This window comes from Dinoponera quadriceps, unplaced genomic scaffold, assembly GCF_001313825.1.
Source record: "Dinoponera quadriceps isolate SergipeBrazil2010 unplaced genomic scaffold, ASM131382v1 scaffold119, whole genome shotgun sequence".
Classification (NCBI taxonomy): domain Eukaryota; kingdom Metazoa; phylum Arthropoda; class Insecta; order Hymenoptera; family Formicidae; genus Dinoponera; species Dinoponera quadriceps.
In genome coordinates this window covers 150,275-168,741 of record NW_014554226.1, presented here as the reverse complement: position 1 = coordinate 168,741, position 18,467 = coordinate 150,275, and the positions used below count along the sequence as shown (strand labels likewise).

Below are 18,467 nucleotides of genomic sequence, written 5' to 3'. Positions count from 1 at the left end.
AATGTGATCATCCACAGCGCGAAGAAGAGTATCATCCCGAGCGCTCTTGTTACCGTCAAGCAACTGCGGCGACGGTCCTGCAGGATCGTCGATCGGACATCTCCCGCGATAACCGTAATCTCTCTGCATACACAGCGAGCGCAAATAATTCCGTAGAATCGCTCGTTAAGCGAAACGAGAATATGATATGGAGCGATCGAGATAACGAGCACCGTTATGATTTATGAAATATTTAGCGCAAGTTGACGTAATAGATAGCCCGTCGACGATTACCTGTCGTGCCCTTCGAGCCGCCAGCTTTCCTTGTTCTCACGAATGAGAACCGCCCCCGAATACGTGATTTCATATGATAATCGTAAAAAATTAGACAGCGCTTATTCTATTGCACGCGACATAATCCCCCGTTATTACTGTCCTTTCGGAAGAATTATCCGTCTTCTCATCGCGAAACAAAGTTTCGCACTTTGCTCCTAAATTCATAAATTTCGAAATGATCGATATAAACGTATCTTCGTTGAAGTGTAGCCGCGAGCAAGCTAGTTTTAGTTCAGTTCTCGTCAAGCCGCATTGAAGTTCTCGTTCATAAGAGCGATATCACCCAAGGAGCCTGGAATTTACGCGCGTCAACCCAATGTTATTTCCAAAATTTTATATTACGCGTGCACGTATCCAGTGGAACTTGACAGCGTGGCGTCGAACGCGCTAAATCGACCTGATAGAAAAAGTGGTTTTTATTATAATTAGGAAAGCAACATTTCATTAATCCTCGTTATTAAAATTGGACCTTGATGGCGTTAACGGTTGAGAGACTCAAACATGTTTTTCGAAGATAAAATGATCACAAGTGCCATTTCCCGCCATTAATCGCGCGTCGTACACATTTGCCGTTGTAAACGTGCTCGTAAAGTGATAAAGATACAATGAGCACGTGCAATCTGTTCTGAAAACTTCCGCGCATGTGCATTCAGCATGTCGGTGACTTAATCCTTTCGGGCGTCTCTCGCTTCGCGAGAGTCCGTTTGTTAATTGCGAATTGTGTCGCCGTATATATACATATATATGTACATCTTATCTTTATTCGCCACTCATGTGAGAAGAGTCAATTGAATTGGTTTTCGATTAACCAACGTCTCGACTCAATTATGTTTCACCTGAGTCACAGATCGATACGTTGTTGAGAGACGCGATCGAGAGAAAAACGAGTCCTCTCGAATATCTTGCTCGCGCGGAACATGTTCGCGTGACACGTACCGACAATTAAGCGCAGCGCTGTGATTAGCGAGCGAATCGCCGCCTAATCAGATGGGACACGCAGCATTCATACGCGTCGTTGACGCAAATAATTAGTGATATGTAATAATACAAAGTGAAAAATTGCGTGATATGTAATAATACAAATTGAAAAAAGAACAATCACATCGCTGAGCTGACTCGGCGAGCGAGAACTGCATCTCCCCGGTGATATCTTATTTTCATTTTACGTGTCGTCGCAAAGTGGACGCGAATGTACATAAAGTTAAGAAGAAAACTTGCCTTACGTGAAATTCGGTTGGACAAATATTTCGAAATATTCTTCAATTTATGTTGAGGAAAGAGACAGAAATGAGCGACGCGCCGACTTGTTAATCGGTCACACTGGCAGCTCGCGTGATTAGGTAGTGATTGGCACGTGAGACGAGCCTCCTGTCGCTTCCTTATCAGCGTTTACTCGCGGGCAATGTACACTCGCACTCGATTCATTGGTACACGCGCTCGGGATTGATCGTCTCGTGACCGGGAATCCGCGCGAAAGGGGCCTCGCGCAGCCGGTTTTATTATCGTATTAAATAACGATCATTAATGAGTTTGCAAAATATGAGACGCTCGATCCATCGCGCAAGACGAAGTCCTCCGAGCGATTGAAATATGCTTTTATTACGTGGAATTATACAAAGCGCGTCACACCTTTCACGTGTGCATGCACCAAGTTTTTGCTGCATTTGCGCGCGCCAACTTTAGTAAGCGAAAATAATAGTTTAGAGATTAGTCTCCGACAAATTCGCGAAAGAAATTCTCCTTTGCGCTGATAAAAGGTTTGGCTCGTCGTTGCACTGCTACACTTTCTCGTCGTCGAGACGCGCAGCCGCCTCGGTACAATTACGAACGCGCTTTCGCCGCGGCAAAAGTTTCCGCAAAGTGCATCGTAGAAAATTTCCACGTGACGAATGAGCAAATGTCATAAGCGTAATTGCTCGAATAAAATACGCTCGTTGTCACGTTCGCGTCGTGTTTACTTTACGAATCGCGAGACGATCGTGACGACCTCGAAAATACCGCGCGCGATTCTCGTAAAAAGCATCCATTGTTGGAGCACTGTCGACGGTCGTCGAGACGGTCGAGTGTATCCAGTGGAAATATTATTTTAACAAGGAGAAAAGTAAAAATCGCGAAATCGTGCACTCGGCTTAAAAAGACAGGAAAAATGTTCTTTCGTCATACGCGCAGGCTAATTTACTTCTCGTCGGAACGCGTCACGTACAAAGTATCTGTCGCGTACGTTGTTTGAATTACTGGCAACGTTAAGAACCGGCGGAAGTAGAAGGGACAGCGGCAACAAGATCGGTGCCAGTTTGTCGACCCGCGAACGAGGTCGCGGTGATGGGGTCTGTAGGTCACAGTCGAAGGCTCCTTGACGACGCGTCGCGAGAGAGTCATTACCTCGCGAGCAAGTCCTCGTGTGAATTACGATTGCGATGCGGCCTCCTGCTGAAAGACGAGGAAGATTCCGAGTTTCTCCTTGGGCAAGCTCGTGCTCCTCGTACTTATCGATAAGTGCGCGATTTTCCGTCAGCATGTTCCGTCGTTGATTCCGCAAAACGAAAGCTTTATTTTTTCCGAGGAATTTTTCCTTTCTTTTCCTTTTTTACTCATTGCAGTAACGTGGTAGAATAAATAGAAGAAATATTTAAAAATTCAGATCTCCTTCCCAACCAAATGTATGCGTCGGTTATGTCGATCTGATATATATTGTCGTCGGACAAATTTTGCTTATTAATTAATATCTATAAATATTAACGACATAACGGCTCCAGTATCTCTGGAGACACTCGTGTGTTCGTTGGTTTTTTGATGATGCAACAGAAGTTACCAAATCAGAGTGAGACGTTGTCTCCACTATCGTCGGGCTCTCATACGTTAATAAATTCATCCGACTCGACCAATGAATATTAATCTTCTTGATTATACCAAATTCGATTATTGCGAAATCAATTCCACGCAATGCGAAATTAACGATTTCGAACATGCTCGATAATTTCGTATCGTTGATCAATGATTATTCCGTAATCCTTCACGCTGGCAGTCATTTGTTTATAAGTACACCAAAAATTTACAGTCAACAAGTAGCCAGAACAGTTCCCTTTCGCACGAATAGTTGCGAGGTGAATCTTTTCGAAGACACCTGTCGGCCTTGGATCGGTATTACGAATAGATTCGGCGATACCTGCGTCTGACATGCTGACACAAGCTTATTGGTTTTTATCGCTATCATGCCGACGAAACAATCAATATTATTTTATCGGATACACTTCTTAAACATACGTTCGCGATATGTTTGATCATTCATCGTGAATAATCGCTCGCTCGCTCGCTATTGGAATCTAGAGAGAGAGAGAGAGAGAGAGAGAAATCCAATGTTCGTGTAATACTTTCTTTGTTTTACGAGAAAATGAGTATAAATATTCGGAACAATCCGATCTCAGTTTTATTCTCGTGTTTTTCTCATCTGATTATCATTCGTTAATTTTGGGCTTAATTGATTTTGTGTTTATAGCGAGAGCGTCGTTGTATTCGTAATATCGCAAAATGTCGCTTCGAACGTTACGTAAAACTGTTAGGATCATAAATATTTGCAGAATGAATTGACCGTCGTCAATAAGAGTCTTCTTATCTCTATATTGGAAAACACAATTTTGTCTTTTCTGATAAGTATTTCTACTAATAATGAGACTTTGAACGCAAACCATTGTTGAACATTTTATTTGATGTATTGTAGATTCAACCACATGGTTAGTCGATGTTACTATACTCATATGTTACAATTTTCAGTACGGTCTCGTGCGCAAACGCAAAGTGCCAATTAACGATTCGCGCAGCTCCGTTATCGCAACCAGTAAGTCGCACTAATTATATTGGCCGTATCGACGAATAGTCGACTATATCAACATATAGTCAGTTGCTTGTTCTGTTCGATGTTGAGCGCACGTGAAAACAACAATTAAACCGTCCAATGTAATGGAATGAATAATGGAGCGGTCATTCGAAATTGCTCATGTACGTACGTAAGGGAAACGTGCCTATTTTTTTCGTGTTTAAGAAATATTCGTTGCGTAATATCCATGATATTTTTATAGTCATTTTCCTCACAATCGGGAAAATGTGTCCTCGAAAAATTCCGTCGTTAATAGTTCAATGGTTTGTCAAAACATCGAACGGTCGTTATGTGCTATATATTCATCCTGAGTATCTTCAGATCGAGTTTACTTTAATAGCATATTATCAACGAGAAGCTATTTGCATTACAAGGAATTGATAATGCGTATGAAGAACGTTAAAGTTTTGAAAAACGTTGAGTTTGGACTGAACGTTATTTTCGCATTGTCACATATTACTACGAAAAAGAAAAAGAGAAAAAACTCGACTAAATATACTTACGGACAAAGGAAACGACAACAATTCTAGGCTGTGTATCACCCGAGTTTTTTTCTGAGGCACCGTATTGCGTATAATTTTTCGACACGCTATCGACGTAATAACGTCAACTAGAGAGAGAAAAAGGTCCATCGCAGGGATCCGAGGAATTTCGGTTTTATTGTTCGAGATGCGTCCGGTTTGAGTGGGAGGGCGGCTCTCACAGGTAGGATTCGGGAAAAGCAAGGCGTGTGGGAGAAACGGCGTTCACCACCGGTGGGGCTCCTACGGCGTGATCTAATTGGCCGACGTGCGCGAGGTGTTCGCGGCTAAGTGTCGCGAGTTCGGCCGTGTTTCTAACAGTGTCAGAGTGACCGTTGCGCCGTGCTGTACGAGCAACACTGATTTTCCGCTTCGTCAAGCATCCTCCACTGCCGATCAACTTTGCGCATCCTAGTGATCACCCGTGGACATCGACATGGTGGAAAACGGCATGTCCCTGGATCAGAAGAAGTCGGAGATAAAAAAGCAGGAGAATGCGGCTTCTTGTCCGAAAGGTACGCGAAACAGGTGTTTCTTTGCGCAATGAGTTCATCGAAATAACCCAGAATATTCAAAGTCGGGACATTAAATGTCTCTTAGACGTCTTATATTATTATATCTTCAAGACAACTTAAATATGTTTGAAAAGATATTTTGTGTAGGTTTTGTGTTGTCTGAGAACCTAGTGAGAGAAGTAATACAAAATTCGCGACTGCTACTTGAAACCGTACTTGACCTCGAGGACCTTCTCACGTTTCATCCGATTATCCGGGAGATCGGATAATTTTTCCTTTCACAATTCGCTAGCCTGGAAATACTGCTGCTGTGGTTTTCGTACATATTGAAGGTCAGCGGCGATGTTGAAGTGGACAAATAGCATGAATTTGTCAACTTTAACGGGCTTGATAATCTTGCAAATATCAAGTGATACAAGCGATTGCAGATTATATAAAATTGCACGCACGCGAGTTAAACGTCTAATCGTTATGAAGTTTACGTACGATTAGATTCTAGTTATCCGTGCTATTATTGTCTGCGGTATCATTTCGTAATATACCGCAAATTAAATATTCAATCGCTTGCAGTATCTACTTAATTCTTCGAATAATGCGCAGAAACGACGTCATAACGCGTTACAAGATCGAAAGAAGAAACGTTCTCAGGATCAAATAGGAAGATACGGCGGGAGACGCATGGAGAATGCAATTATACACGATTGAAACGTATTGCTCACTCAAGGCAAAAAAGAGAATCTATTGTTTCAGAATTTTTAATCGAGGTTTGCATAAACGACGGATTATTCAATGTCTAGTAATTAATTAGTGATGGTGACTAAATAATGACATTGAGGAAAATCGATCTGGTCAAAACAAAAGTCGTTGTCGGCACCTGCTGCGCATATTTATTATTTCGTAATAAGAAGAGCGTAAAAGCAATGCGTCTTTTCTCCTTTTAACCCTTACCGGTCGTAAGTCACCTCTCACGTGACAACAATACTTGGTCGCTGCGGTCGTACGTCACGTAGGACAAGTTCGCATATTTACCAGCTACAACCTAGTGAGAATCACGCATAAAAAGCTAGCGTCCGATAAGGGTTAATACGGGACGCGAGACGGTATTACCGGTTATTATTCCGGGCTAAATGTGAGTGGTATTAATCGATATTAAGCCTGTACATTTCATATTAACAAAACACAAACAAGATATCTTAAAATCTCTCGTTGCACCGATGTTTACGTAAGTCGATCGGCACTTTGTTTGCGCGTATCTGTTCTGATCCGGAAATGATGAGATCACGTGATTTCGTCGGCGTTTAATCTCTCTTTCTTTCACTCTATCGCGACGCTGATTGCCCGAAAGGACGGTTGAGCGTCCATCGGGTTTTACGTAATGTTGAAAACCGTGCCACGAGATAATTAGTATGCCATTTAGCTCGCTCTCATTACGCAGCTCTCGAATTCGCGTTGTTTCGCCAGTGAAAACGCAACCTTCCCGCCTCTTTGTGCAACTTGAATCTCTTGCCGCGGTCGTTCCTTCGGACGATTTGTTTGACAACGAATCGTATCGCGATCGCTGACTTACGACTTTAAGTGACGCGAGATAAGGATGCGCGCGGCGATATAATTCCCGATGAGATTCCGGCTAGACGGCATAAATCATTTTTTCTTATCGAGTCAATCGCGCCATTATCCGATGTTGATTTCGCTAGCCAGTTACTTTTGTTGCATGAACGATGGTGTCGAACCGTGACGAAATTCCGTCAAGTACCCGCATGCTTACAGTGACACCAATGATCGCCTAGAATTTATTACACCGATCTGATCAATTTCGCTGTGATCCGTGTTCATTAGAGAAATATCTCAGCGTTGTGCAACGACTTGAATAAAGAAACCCATCAGATTTTACAGCTGAGATAACAAAGAAATGACATGCGTTTTACGAAGCGCCGATTCTTTATCAATTCACACGTTTCTCAACAAAGAAGGGATGCAAGGGAAAAGAAATGAACCACAGTGAATAATAGCGCGATTGGAAATAAATATTGGTAAATTACGAGAGATCGGCATTCTCACGACAATAACGAGGTCCGCTCGCGCTTTTCGTCAAGAAAACAGAGCGTTAACCGGTAATCGAGAATAGTCTCATTCACGAATAAGATTAAGTAGAACGGCCGTCGCTGGATTGGAAAGTGGTAGAATAAAAAAGAGAGACGACCGTTAATTCGCGTTCGTAAAGAGCCGCCGGTCGTGCCTTCCGCCGGGCGAATTTCTTCTGGGGATTTCAATGTCGGATACTGAAAACATGCGAAATTAATTAACCGAAAGTGTCCGGTTCATACGTTCACGGTCGCATAAGCCAGATAATGAGCGCGAAAAGAAAATAATCAACTTTCCCGCAGGTGAAATAACGAGAACGAGATTTGTCAGTCAGTAGAAACACGCGCCGTCGAAATCGTGCAATTCATTTTGAAGTGGGCGAACAACTGGAAGAGTGTTGTAATTATATCGCGATCTGCAACAGATACTGTACAAATACTTTGGGGAGACTTTGCACACATTGGCAGGTGTGCGATGACCTCTTTGATAGTGAGTCAGTTATTGTCACAGTCGTATTCACGTGTGACCAAGGCCTCGAAAATGTCGCGGCATATTGTCGTGTTTGGTAATCGCGCCAACACCACTCTTCGATCGTGCAACTCGGATAAACTTCCTAGTCAACATGGATTACACTGATTAAATCGCCAGTCACACGCGTCGCGCGTTCAATTGAAGAACCGATCATTCGCTGCTCGGCCGTTTCTTATCATACGCTCGTAAAGTTACGTAATGTTTCCCTCTGAATCCAATCTAGATAATCATGATAATGTACAAGAAGAAAAACAACTGCAGTATGCATAATAAATTCTGGTAAGAAATATCGACTCGTTATGAAAAGTTTCAGAAAGAAAGCCCCTGCTTTGAAAGCTATATCATCTTTCTCATTATCGAAGGATTTTACCCTTTGTAAAATCGTTTACACACGGCTTATTGTTAGTGGACGATTCAGAGAGAAATGATTGCGGTAATGTCATCAAGTTTCGATCATATATCATTGGTTGATGGAAATATTTTTCTATTGTCATCCGTCTTCGTGGCTAATACTTGGAAAAATACGAGCCATCTCGCGGCTGTTTCTCTCCGCTCGCCATAACTCAACGTCTCTTTTTTACTGGCCAACCTTGAGAACAGATAGGAATGTTAACGTATGCACGATCATATATGCATCTATATGAATAAAAACATTTATTTATCGCGACCAAGACGAGGAGAAAGATTCGGTTCCAGTTTTCGTCGTTTGTATGTGTGTGTGTGTGTTTTAACGACGACGATGGGATCGTCGTCTATTTTTAGATCGAATTCTTCCGCCCTTTTTCTTTTGTGCACATGCGATCAGGAATTTATTTTCAGTGCGGCACTGTTCCATTTTCGATGGAATTCATAATTGATCGATCGCATGACACATATTTCGACTGATCGTTGTCTTATCTTTAACTTCATTATGGTTGAATTTGTTTTATGCAGAAATTCAAACGCCCATGTGTCGGGTCAGTCTCGATTGCATTTTCCGGTATGTCCGTTAATTAATTACAAATTCGAAGATGACTTATCACACGGCAATTTCTGTTCTAGTTGAAATCATCGCGCTCTCTTTGTCAAGAAAATTTACCTTTGCTTTGTGTCAAAATATTGTTCTTGGTCGACGATGTTTTCGATCTTATATTGACGATTATTAGGCGATGTCCTCGCCCCATGTACATCTTTCACTTGACGTCGAAAGAACGAAAATACGTGAATATTTGCGTCAGATTGATTATGCGTCGTCATGAATGATGGATGCGCGGATTTCTACCGGTATTATATACGTAAATCAAGATGCGAGCAATCGCTAAACGCAGTCGAGACTTGTTTAGTCAGCTGATTAAAGCTCAAAGTAAGTAAGAAAAAAAATAATAACGCCGTCGATATGCGATGTTATTATTATTCGCGGCTACATCGTGCCCGTTTTTCACAATTAACATCCGATAAAATATCTTTCAACCAGTTCTTTCCGTGGAATACGAGGTTTTAGTCTGCATTTTACGGCCTGTTGCTATCTTCGAAATATATTTAGCCATTCCATTGTACATTGGAATAATAAGGAGTCTTATCGCTTACCATATCATAATGTACGGCTTCTCTTTTCCTCGTTATCTCGAACGACATGGTAGCATCGCTATCTCGACAAGTATATCAACTGTTCGATCGGATCGGCTTCTTCGAATCGTAACTCCATAGGTATGACTGTACCGTGATGAAACACCGTATTCACGCCAAGTAAGTGAAACAAGACAGACATTTTTTCTTTGTGTGCGTAAAGACAATTGTAAAACACCTACGCTTTTGCAGACTGTAATGGAATTCCGATTGCACACGAATGAACTTTACGCAAACGTAATCGCGGTCTAATTGCAAAGTGCAGGAATATAAATTGCGGCATCAAATCACAAGTTACGAAAGGTTAGCGTAATGGGTCAATTGTTTCCATCCTGTAATATTCTGAATCTGGATTGAGAATGATACATACTCGTTTGTTCGACGATGGAAGGTGTCGATTCACGCTTACCTTTCTGTTCGTTAATTACATTCTTAAACGGGATATAATTATCGCGCCGATATACAATTTCATTTGGCTCACATAATTAATTACAATTAATGGATGCGAGACCGGTCTCTCGGCGACAACTTTTACGGCTCTGTCGTCGGAAACTTGCTGCGCTGTTCTTTTCCTCATGACGTTTCACCGGCGACACTGCTAACGGCGATACCACGACGCGTGTAATTACTACATTGTACTACTCTCTCTCGCGATCACGCTATTTCAATTCATCGATACGTTCGTACGGAGAGATGGTTCTTAGCGTCGCAAACAAACGAAATTACATTACGTGGCGTGCTTTTCCGGCGAGAATGTTGCCGGCATTTGCGAAGACAAACGTCGCCCTCGGCTGCAACTACTGAGCTCGTCTTGGAAAAACTGATCGTCTCGCAAAATGCGGGACCAACTTACCTCGCTGTGTAAAGGATTTCCAAAAAAATTGTCGCGTTCTCGTCGGAAGACGAGATTACGTGAAAGACCTGTGCAGTGGGCGATCCATGTACAGATATAGAGTATGAATAATGCAAACCAGTGGTAATAGCAAATCGCAGGGATTTTGTCGGCGGCGATCGAAATTTTGATCGAGGGATTTGTGTGGCTAATTGGATATTACGAATCAACCGCGACAATTAGGTGGAAGAGCGTATCCGAGAACTCAGCCTTGAACGAGATGCTGCGAGAGAGGAGGATCGCTTGTCTCGTTGAATAATGCATGCCACGCAATGGCTTCGTCAGTAATACATGACTTTTGTCCGACTTGAGCGGAGGAAATAATTCATTGACGTGAACGAATCTCGTCGAAACTCTCGTCGTGCCAGACGCGTTTCTACGGGAAAGAGCCACGAGAGAAAACGCAATTCGGTAGATTCTTATCTAGCCAGAGTATTACGTTAGACCGCGATAACTCATATCTTCTCAGACTTTGACTGTGCGTACACATATCGGCACTTTGTACCCCGAAAGAGATTTATGATCCTCTATTTATATTCGCGTCGCTTATTAATCGGCGATTATGTTGGATATCGTTCTAACAACTCCAGACGATTACTTCGTCCGGTACAAATATAAAAATAGATTACAGCGATGTTGAGAGACAATAAGTTCCTGAAAGCGAAGAACAATAATCATCGTGTTGCGCGATGTTTTATAGGAACACGAGATATTTACACGAGCAACAGACTCGATAATGCGTTTTTATAAAAAATTACGCACATATTTAAGTCATATATTGCGACACGGGCTGAAAAATATTTCCATAGTAATCCCTCAAGTTTTCCCGGTTGTTATGTCATTAATCGATTAAAGAAGCAAGTTGGATTACGAGAAGGAAAATAACCGGCCGTTCTATTAAATTTATTCGCTAGATTTATCGCACGTCACAACTAATTTTTAGTCCGTCATAGTTTATGACAATTTATAATATATACTACATGAAGGAATTCCCCTTCGATATGAAAATCCTGCGAGATAAACGGAAACCTTAGCGCCGACCGATGCATCCATACCACTTGGAGCGATTAAAACGCGATCAGTCATCGTTATCAACCGTCCGTCAAGTTATAGAGCGTGAGAATATTGCGATAAATCACGCCAAATTCTTTGTTGATAAATCAGCGTTTTGTCTTTAACTTCAGCAATGGATGCTTCCTGCCGAAGCCGTCGAAAGCGTCAATCGCGTCTCTTCGTCGGACCGAAGAGATCTAGCGCAACTAATTATTGCGCTTCCGAACATTGCGGTATGTATTTTGCGTTTAGGATTTACAGCCCGCACGTGGAGAAAAATGTCTCAGCGCAAAGTGAATAACGAGCAAAAGTTTTATCGCGAAAACGTGCGAGCAAGTTTAACGAAGATTTATCACGCAAAGCTACGAATCTCTTAGTCGTAATATATTTTTATCACACATAAGTCTTCATTGATAACAATAGAATTTCTTCCGAAGGCACGGTACGAGGACGAATTCTGGAAACTCGAGCTGTGCCCTCGGATACGACCTCGCGCAAGGATCGCGGATACGGTGTGACGAATTCTCGCCGCGCCTTGACACGAATCGTTTGTGTGATCGAATACAATGCGAATCGATGCGTCCGCAAGCAAATTGCGATTTCTCGCTCGCTAGTTATCCGCTTCAAGGAGTTACCCGAAATTCCTAACGGTATGCAAATTACACGCTCCTTTCTCCCCGAGTTATGTCATGCGTGTTTTTGTATATCGTCGTTTTATTTTTTTGCGAAACGGAAACACGATTCATGTGACAGATTGCCTGGGGACCAGGCAAAAACTTTACAAGCCAAACGCGTTTGTCAGGTAAATTCAATCAAACTTTTTTCCTTCATGCTGGAACAGAAGATTCCCACTGGAGGTTTTTGCTCAATCAATTATTCTCCGTTATCGCATATTCAGATGAACATTCTCTGTGATAACGGGGTTTCTCGTCACCGAGTTTACATCCGATCCCATTTCTATTATATACGAACTGTAAGACTTCTTAAGCAAACCGATAATAATTTAACGAGACAATCTTGAAATTATGACGGAAAGAACGTAGGGTATTTTTAACGTAGCGAATCAAAGAGGCGAAAAGAGCTACAACAACGACCATGGGACCATTTTCGCTTCGGCTTCCTGCCGCTATACTTGGCGTGATCGACGCTATTTTCCACTTGACCATAGTGGATAATGAGTTTGAGAGCTTTCGCGTTTCCTGTTGACGGCTCGAAACTTGAAGCTGAGTGTGGTGCGCGGAAATATATATCGTCATCCGGATTAAATAATGTAAAGGCCGCGCTTAAGCCACGCGTCGCGTTCGTTGCCAATCAGAAAATCGCCGACATCCTAGCGTTTCCAATCCTCTGTGTCGCGCACCGTTCACGGATTTCTGTATAAAACGGAAGTCGGAGAATGCGCATCGCGATTTTACCTGGAAACGAGAAAAGTTTGGAGAGAAACGAACAAGTTTTATTTTGTTTATTACTGTTCTATTATTTATTTTATTTTTTATCCCTGAGATCATCTTTGCTGCAGGTATCTACCTTATCGCGGAAGGAATTGAATTTTACGACAGACAGTTAACTGACAGCGTGCGTATCTTTTTTATCGACTCGCAAACTCTGTAATCTCGCTGTCGATATGCGCGATAACTGTACTTCATTAGCGTTCAGTTTATTAAATCGTTAATTAATTTACGTAATTAAACCGATGGCTTCTCGAGAAAAATAATATGGTATCAACCGTGAACATGATGCGTAAAAAAAAGTCTATTAACACACCTCGGTATTAAACTACAGCCGATACGGAACTATTCTCGCGCGCATTACGTCGCATTCGTTATCGTTATCTAGAGTATAAATGTTTACGGCTTTCGATAAGTTAGACTTTGATGGTCGTCCGATCACATAGATTCGTGCTACTCGATAAGTGAAAGATTCTTAGTCAAATTTATTGTTGTTTTAATAAAATTATTCATCAACCAAAGTGTTCGCCGTCTGCGATATTTCGCCAATGTTTCGGCAGTATTAGTACGTTACTCGACGTTGTTATAGAGAAAAAAAGCTTCTTTGAATTTAGTATACATGTTTGTTTCACTTGAGCTTATTTAAACTATAAACAACATAATTTAATATCAAATATCATTCTGTCCGAATGAAAATGTTCTTTCATTTTGGGTTAAAACAAAAATTTATAGCCTTTTTTAAGTGAACACATGTAATTTTGACGTATCTAATTTTGACAACTGTCTGACCATCTATTGCGCATGTTCATGTAAGAAAAAAACTGATGAAATATTTATTATTTGAGAAACCAAACTGTTTGTTGAATCAAACGTTTGTTTGATGCGTTCTGAAATAATTGGTTTCGATTAAATAAATTCTATGAGATTCAAGGAAATCCTTTTCTCTGTGTAGAAGCCGATTTATTTTCGTTGAAAAAGAAATCATCTTTTAGGATACGCTCACGTACGAGGATACAAAGTCCACGTGTATAGCGTGTCTCTTTAAAGAACCGTGTAGCGCGTTAGTTAATCGTTCTCCACACCTGCAACACGCGATCTCACACTTGCCCGCGACATTTGTCGCACGTACGCAAGCGAAATAACGCGATTCACCGCACGTCGCATGTACGAGGAAATTAGACGGTTCCGCGCGCGAGCGGCTGAAAATGTGCAGCGTCATGCTTTCGAACAACGAGTCATCGATTGCACAATGCGCACGGTCCTCTGATTACGGAGAGTCGCTCGCGGGCGCCGGTCATCGAGTGTAATCTCCATTTTTTGAAACTTTCGCCCATTATTGTACTTGTTTCACTATCTAACTGTTGCTCGCCTATTATCGTCAATTAACGTTTGGCTCGGCTTAAATCGTCAATTACTTAACACTGATTAGAGGAAGTCCCTCCTCTCCTTTAATTTGCGACGGGTCGCATATTTGCGCGCCGATCGCTTTGAACGGGCGCCGCGTTGCATATGCAGCAATCAAATCAATTATAGACAGCGACGACTGCGATTCACGCTTATACTGCGACGAGCAGCATACTCGAGCTTCAAATCAACTCTCCGTCGCGACGAAATGAAGCCACAAGCGGGCATTTACTCGTTATCCCACCTACGGAAATTCCTTCAGCGTGGAAAATTTCTTTTCGTTATACGAGAGATTTCGTCGAGAAGCCCTTCATTCATTCATTTTGAAACTGGCACAAAGTTATTATTTCTTAAAGTTCAATTAACTTCTATGTCACGAGACCGTCTGCTTACGACGAGAAATCTGCTGAGGGAAATATCTCGAAAGAAAGAAAATTTGTGATGTGTGTACATCGATTATCCTAATTACCATCAACACTTTTCCGTGATAAGCGTCGACACACCTACCGTTATCAGCGTCCAAACGGGAATACCTCTTATTGTGGAATAGGGAAACACGTCATACGCTTACGAAACGTTGTACCAATTATGGCAGGTAATGTGGTAAGTAGGTCCGTCATACCGGCGATCATCGACATTTTGGGCCGTGATAATATCTCGCAGTGATATTTCCAGAATGCACGCAGGTGCACGCTGGACTCTGACGTGGGACAGCGTGTAAGTGCGTTTGTTTCGCGTCGCCACCGCGTGATGACAGTCAGAAATAAAGTCGCTCAGCGGGGTTATTAATAGCCGATTGGTTTCGACGCGCCAAAAATCCTACGCGGCTGTTTCGACCGAATCAGAAGTCAAATTGCGCACGGAATCGCGCGACGATCGCTGCTTGACGTTGCTTATCGCGTTAAACGATTATATTTTCCCGGTATATTCGTTGCGCGCAATGATATCGTATTTCCCTCGACACGAGAGATCACTTACGAGAGTAATTTATGCCAAATTTTATCACTTCCTTGCATCACTTTGTGTGCGAAAAAGAAAAAGGACGAACAACTAAGTGTGGAAATTTTACGTTATAATAATTATAAAGTAATTATTTACTATGACGATATTTCGATTGATTCGTTGTAGCCTCGCTTCGGGAAAAGTAATTTCGTCAATTCAATAAAGATTTTTTTACCTCCCGCGCGTAATTTGTTTTGACGTGGTGCCAAGATGAATGGTAACTAGTCGGGCGACATCCGAGATCCCAATTAAGCGGACGTAACGACGTTATCTACGTAGTGACTCAGTGAGTTTTTCTTCGTTACGATATCTGACGTAATCGTTGCCTTCAATAAGGCAAGACTCCACAATAACACTGTGTGCTTTTTTTATTACGAAGTAGTAATTCGAGTGAGATATTTACTTTCTCTCTCGCTGTTTAAATCGGCACTTTAAATCGCTCGTTCATCATACGCGGAACGCGATCTTTACGGAAGAATTTGAATCCTTCATTGAATCGATTTCCTTCGTTTTCCTTCGGAAAAACGCACGACAGATTTTCCGATAAATGCGACGCGAGAGAACACAAGTTAAAAACGTATCTCTCGGCTGGATGGAAATAGCGTTTTGAAAGTGTGCCAGTTCCAGGCGTACGTTACTTCAGAATTTGAGATTGATTCGCGAATGAGATGTAAACGGATTTTCCCAACGGCGGAAAGACGCGATTCCCACCATCTCGTCTCAATTTATCGCTTAATTTGAAAGATTATTTGCGATGTGCAATCTCTGGCGATACATTTTACGTGGAGGAGAATTCTTCGAAATTAGAAATTAAAACTCGTCAAGATTAGGTCCAAGAAATGAATTGAATTGTGTGTGGAATTAATGATTGGTTATCTTTTCTTATCTATGGACACAAAGTCGAGAATTGGACAGTCACACGCAAACGTTGTCGCTAGTGATGAAAATTGTCCGAATTCTCTTTTTAACCTTTGAATTTCCCGTGATCGCACGTGACTTTCGGCGCGCTGCGATCCGATTGGCCGGGCAGATGGCGCCGCGCGCGTTCAACCGGCGCCGCGCGCTCGCTCGGCCGCCCGCCAAGTCGTTATCGGCGTGCCCGGAGAGTAGTCGGTCGGTCGGTCGTTTCATCAGTACGTCACGTACCGTCGTATTCGCGCAAAAAACTTAACCTCGCCATCTTCGTCGTCGTTCACCTTTGCCCGCGAATGTCGCCCGCCGTTGTCACCGCCTGCCCCGTCACCGCAGCCGCCGTCCAACCGGTGTAAAAAAAGAACGCTCTCGCTTTTTGGCGAGTGAAACCGGCGCGACAGTCCGAGCAGTGTTGATCGCTTTACATCGCGATGAGCGGCAGCAGAATCAACAGCAGTGAGAACAGAGGACGAAATGGCCACGTGCTGGTATGGGAGCAACCCGGTCTCGACGAGGCGGATCGACCCGCACGAAAAGGTATGCGCTATTTTCTCAGCCCGCAATTCTCTAGCTTGGTGTAGAAATAGCTCGCGAACTCGTCGCAAGAATTTCGACTTCCTCCCTCGCCGTGGCTGCGCCTCTCACCTCCGGCCTCTTCAAACTGGTTCTCCCTCCTCGCGAGGGGAGGGACGAGACTCGCAGCGTCGATTGCTTTAACATCGGTATAGAGCGTCATGGACGGAGAGAAAGATGGGAAATATCTCGCGATATTTTCGTCCGACAAATTCGGACGGACATGTTGCGAACGAGCTGAGCGTTGCTTCCGGCGATTCGCGGAAACGATGCGGCATTACGCGAATTATTAACGGCGCGATCGCGCCATACACCGACCACGTGCTCTCCGCTCGAGCTGCTGCCGCTCTTCTCGTGACGCGCGTCTTTCGAGCGCGACCATCTATATTTCTTTTCGTAGCAGCGATGAAAGCGACATTTTCCTCTTTGAATCGCGAGCTTCCAACTTTACTCGTAATTCCTTTCCTTCCTAATTACCCGCTCCTCTTACGAGAAAAGCCGTATTTTTTCATAGAAATTCCAGACGTTCATTCTCACTCACGATGTCCAAAATATCGCATATTGATTCGATGATGATTGTAACTATCAGCTGTTTTCACTTTTATTGTCGTCTATATGACGCGTGTTCCCGAATAGAGTTTGCGAATGCATCCAAGTTGTGTGCATCATTTATAAACGTCTTCTCTTTTCGAACTATTTCAAAGGATATTTCCAAATCATCATTCGTTAAGTAAAGATTGCTGCTCGTCACAACGAGCTTTACTTTGAAACTCAGCAGTGGTCTGTTCGCCAAATCACCGTTTTTAAGTTTCCGATAGTCTCTATGAGTGTAGAATTTCAAGCTTTGTTACCTTGCAAATTTCTTCGCGTTTTTCACGGTTACGAAAATATTTCTCGAGAGAAAGCCATGCGAGAAGCTTTCTTTTGTCGTCTGGGCATCATCTGGAAGACCAATTATTTTTATGCGGAACAATATGGGCTTCGAAGCCACCATACTCTGATTATCGTCCATTCTTTCGAGCCGACCACACACGTTTCTCTCTCTTTTCTACGACAAAACGAATAATTCTAATGGAAGATGTACGCGATTTCTGGACTTTCCGCGACAGTTATTCGATAGGAGATAACGGCGGTTCGCTCGTTACGACAGCAAGCGATAATCCCGGGAAATTTGATGATCGAGGCCATTAACGACGACGCGTGGCATCGTGAATAATTATCGATAGAAATGTAAAATGAGCGTACATTAGCGTCGATAAAAAATGTCCGACGGAAATATATCTCTGCAATACCTATCTACGATATTATCAGAGAAATAGAGGGGATCGTGTTAAACGAAGGCGCAGTGAAGTAATGCAATCTCTTGAAGAAGTGTGCGTGCGTCCGTCATTGCGATGACGCATCGCGAAAGCGGGCCGCAATCTGGATTAAACGCGGATAACACGAAACGTCTGCTCTTCCGCGTGGACCGCCGCTCGCTGTTTGCTCGAACGAGAACATCCGTGATGAAATTAATAATAAGTATCAACAGCGACGATTTTTCGGATGCGGCGTGCTCGCACACATTCACGGAACGCTTGAGCGCGCTTTTCTCGCGATACGCGCCAAGGCCGCCGAATGACTCGTTTATTTAGCCGTTATCGCGAAAATAGTGACCGTACAGCGCGCCGCACATGTGGCGTGCACAGAATACCTTCATGGCAGAGATGCCCGTTTGAAAGTCGGTGACATTTTCTCACA

General features: G+C 42.9%; 1 protein-coding gene across 2 annotated transcripts in view; it reads left to right on the top strand.

The window, feature by feature from the left end:
* The first annotated feature begins 5,131 nt into the window (after positions 1-5,131).
* LOC106743217 (putative inorganic phosphate cotransporter) overlaps positions 5,132-18,467 on the top strand; it is a 23,744-nt gene continuing 10,408 nt past the window's right edge. The window contains exon 1 of one of the 2 annotated variants that reach the window (XM_014616885.1): positions 5,132-5,225. In XM_014616885.1, the coding sequence (XP_014472371.1) occupies positions 5,147-5,225 (79 nt within the window). In that variant the 5' untranslated portion in view covers positions 5,132-5,146. Of the gene's footprint in view, positions 5,226-13,613; positions 16,692-18,467 lie in introns of those variants that run through there. The other variant, XM_014616973.1, reaches the window with a different exon arrangement.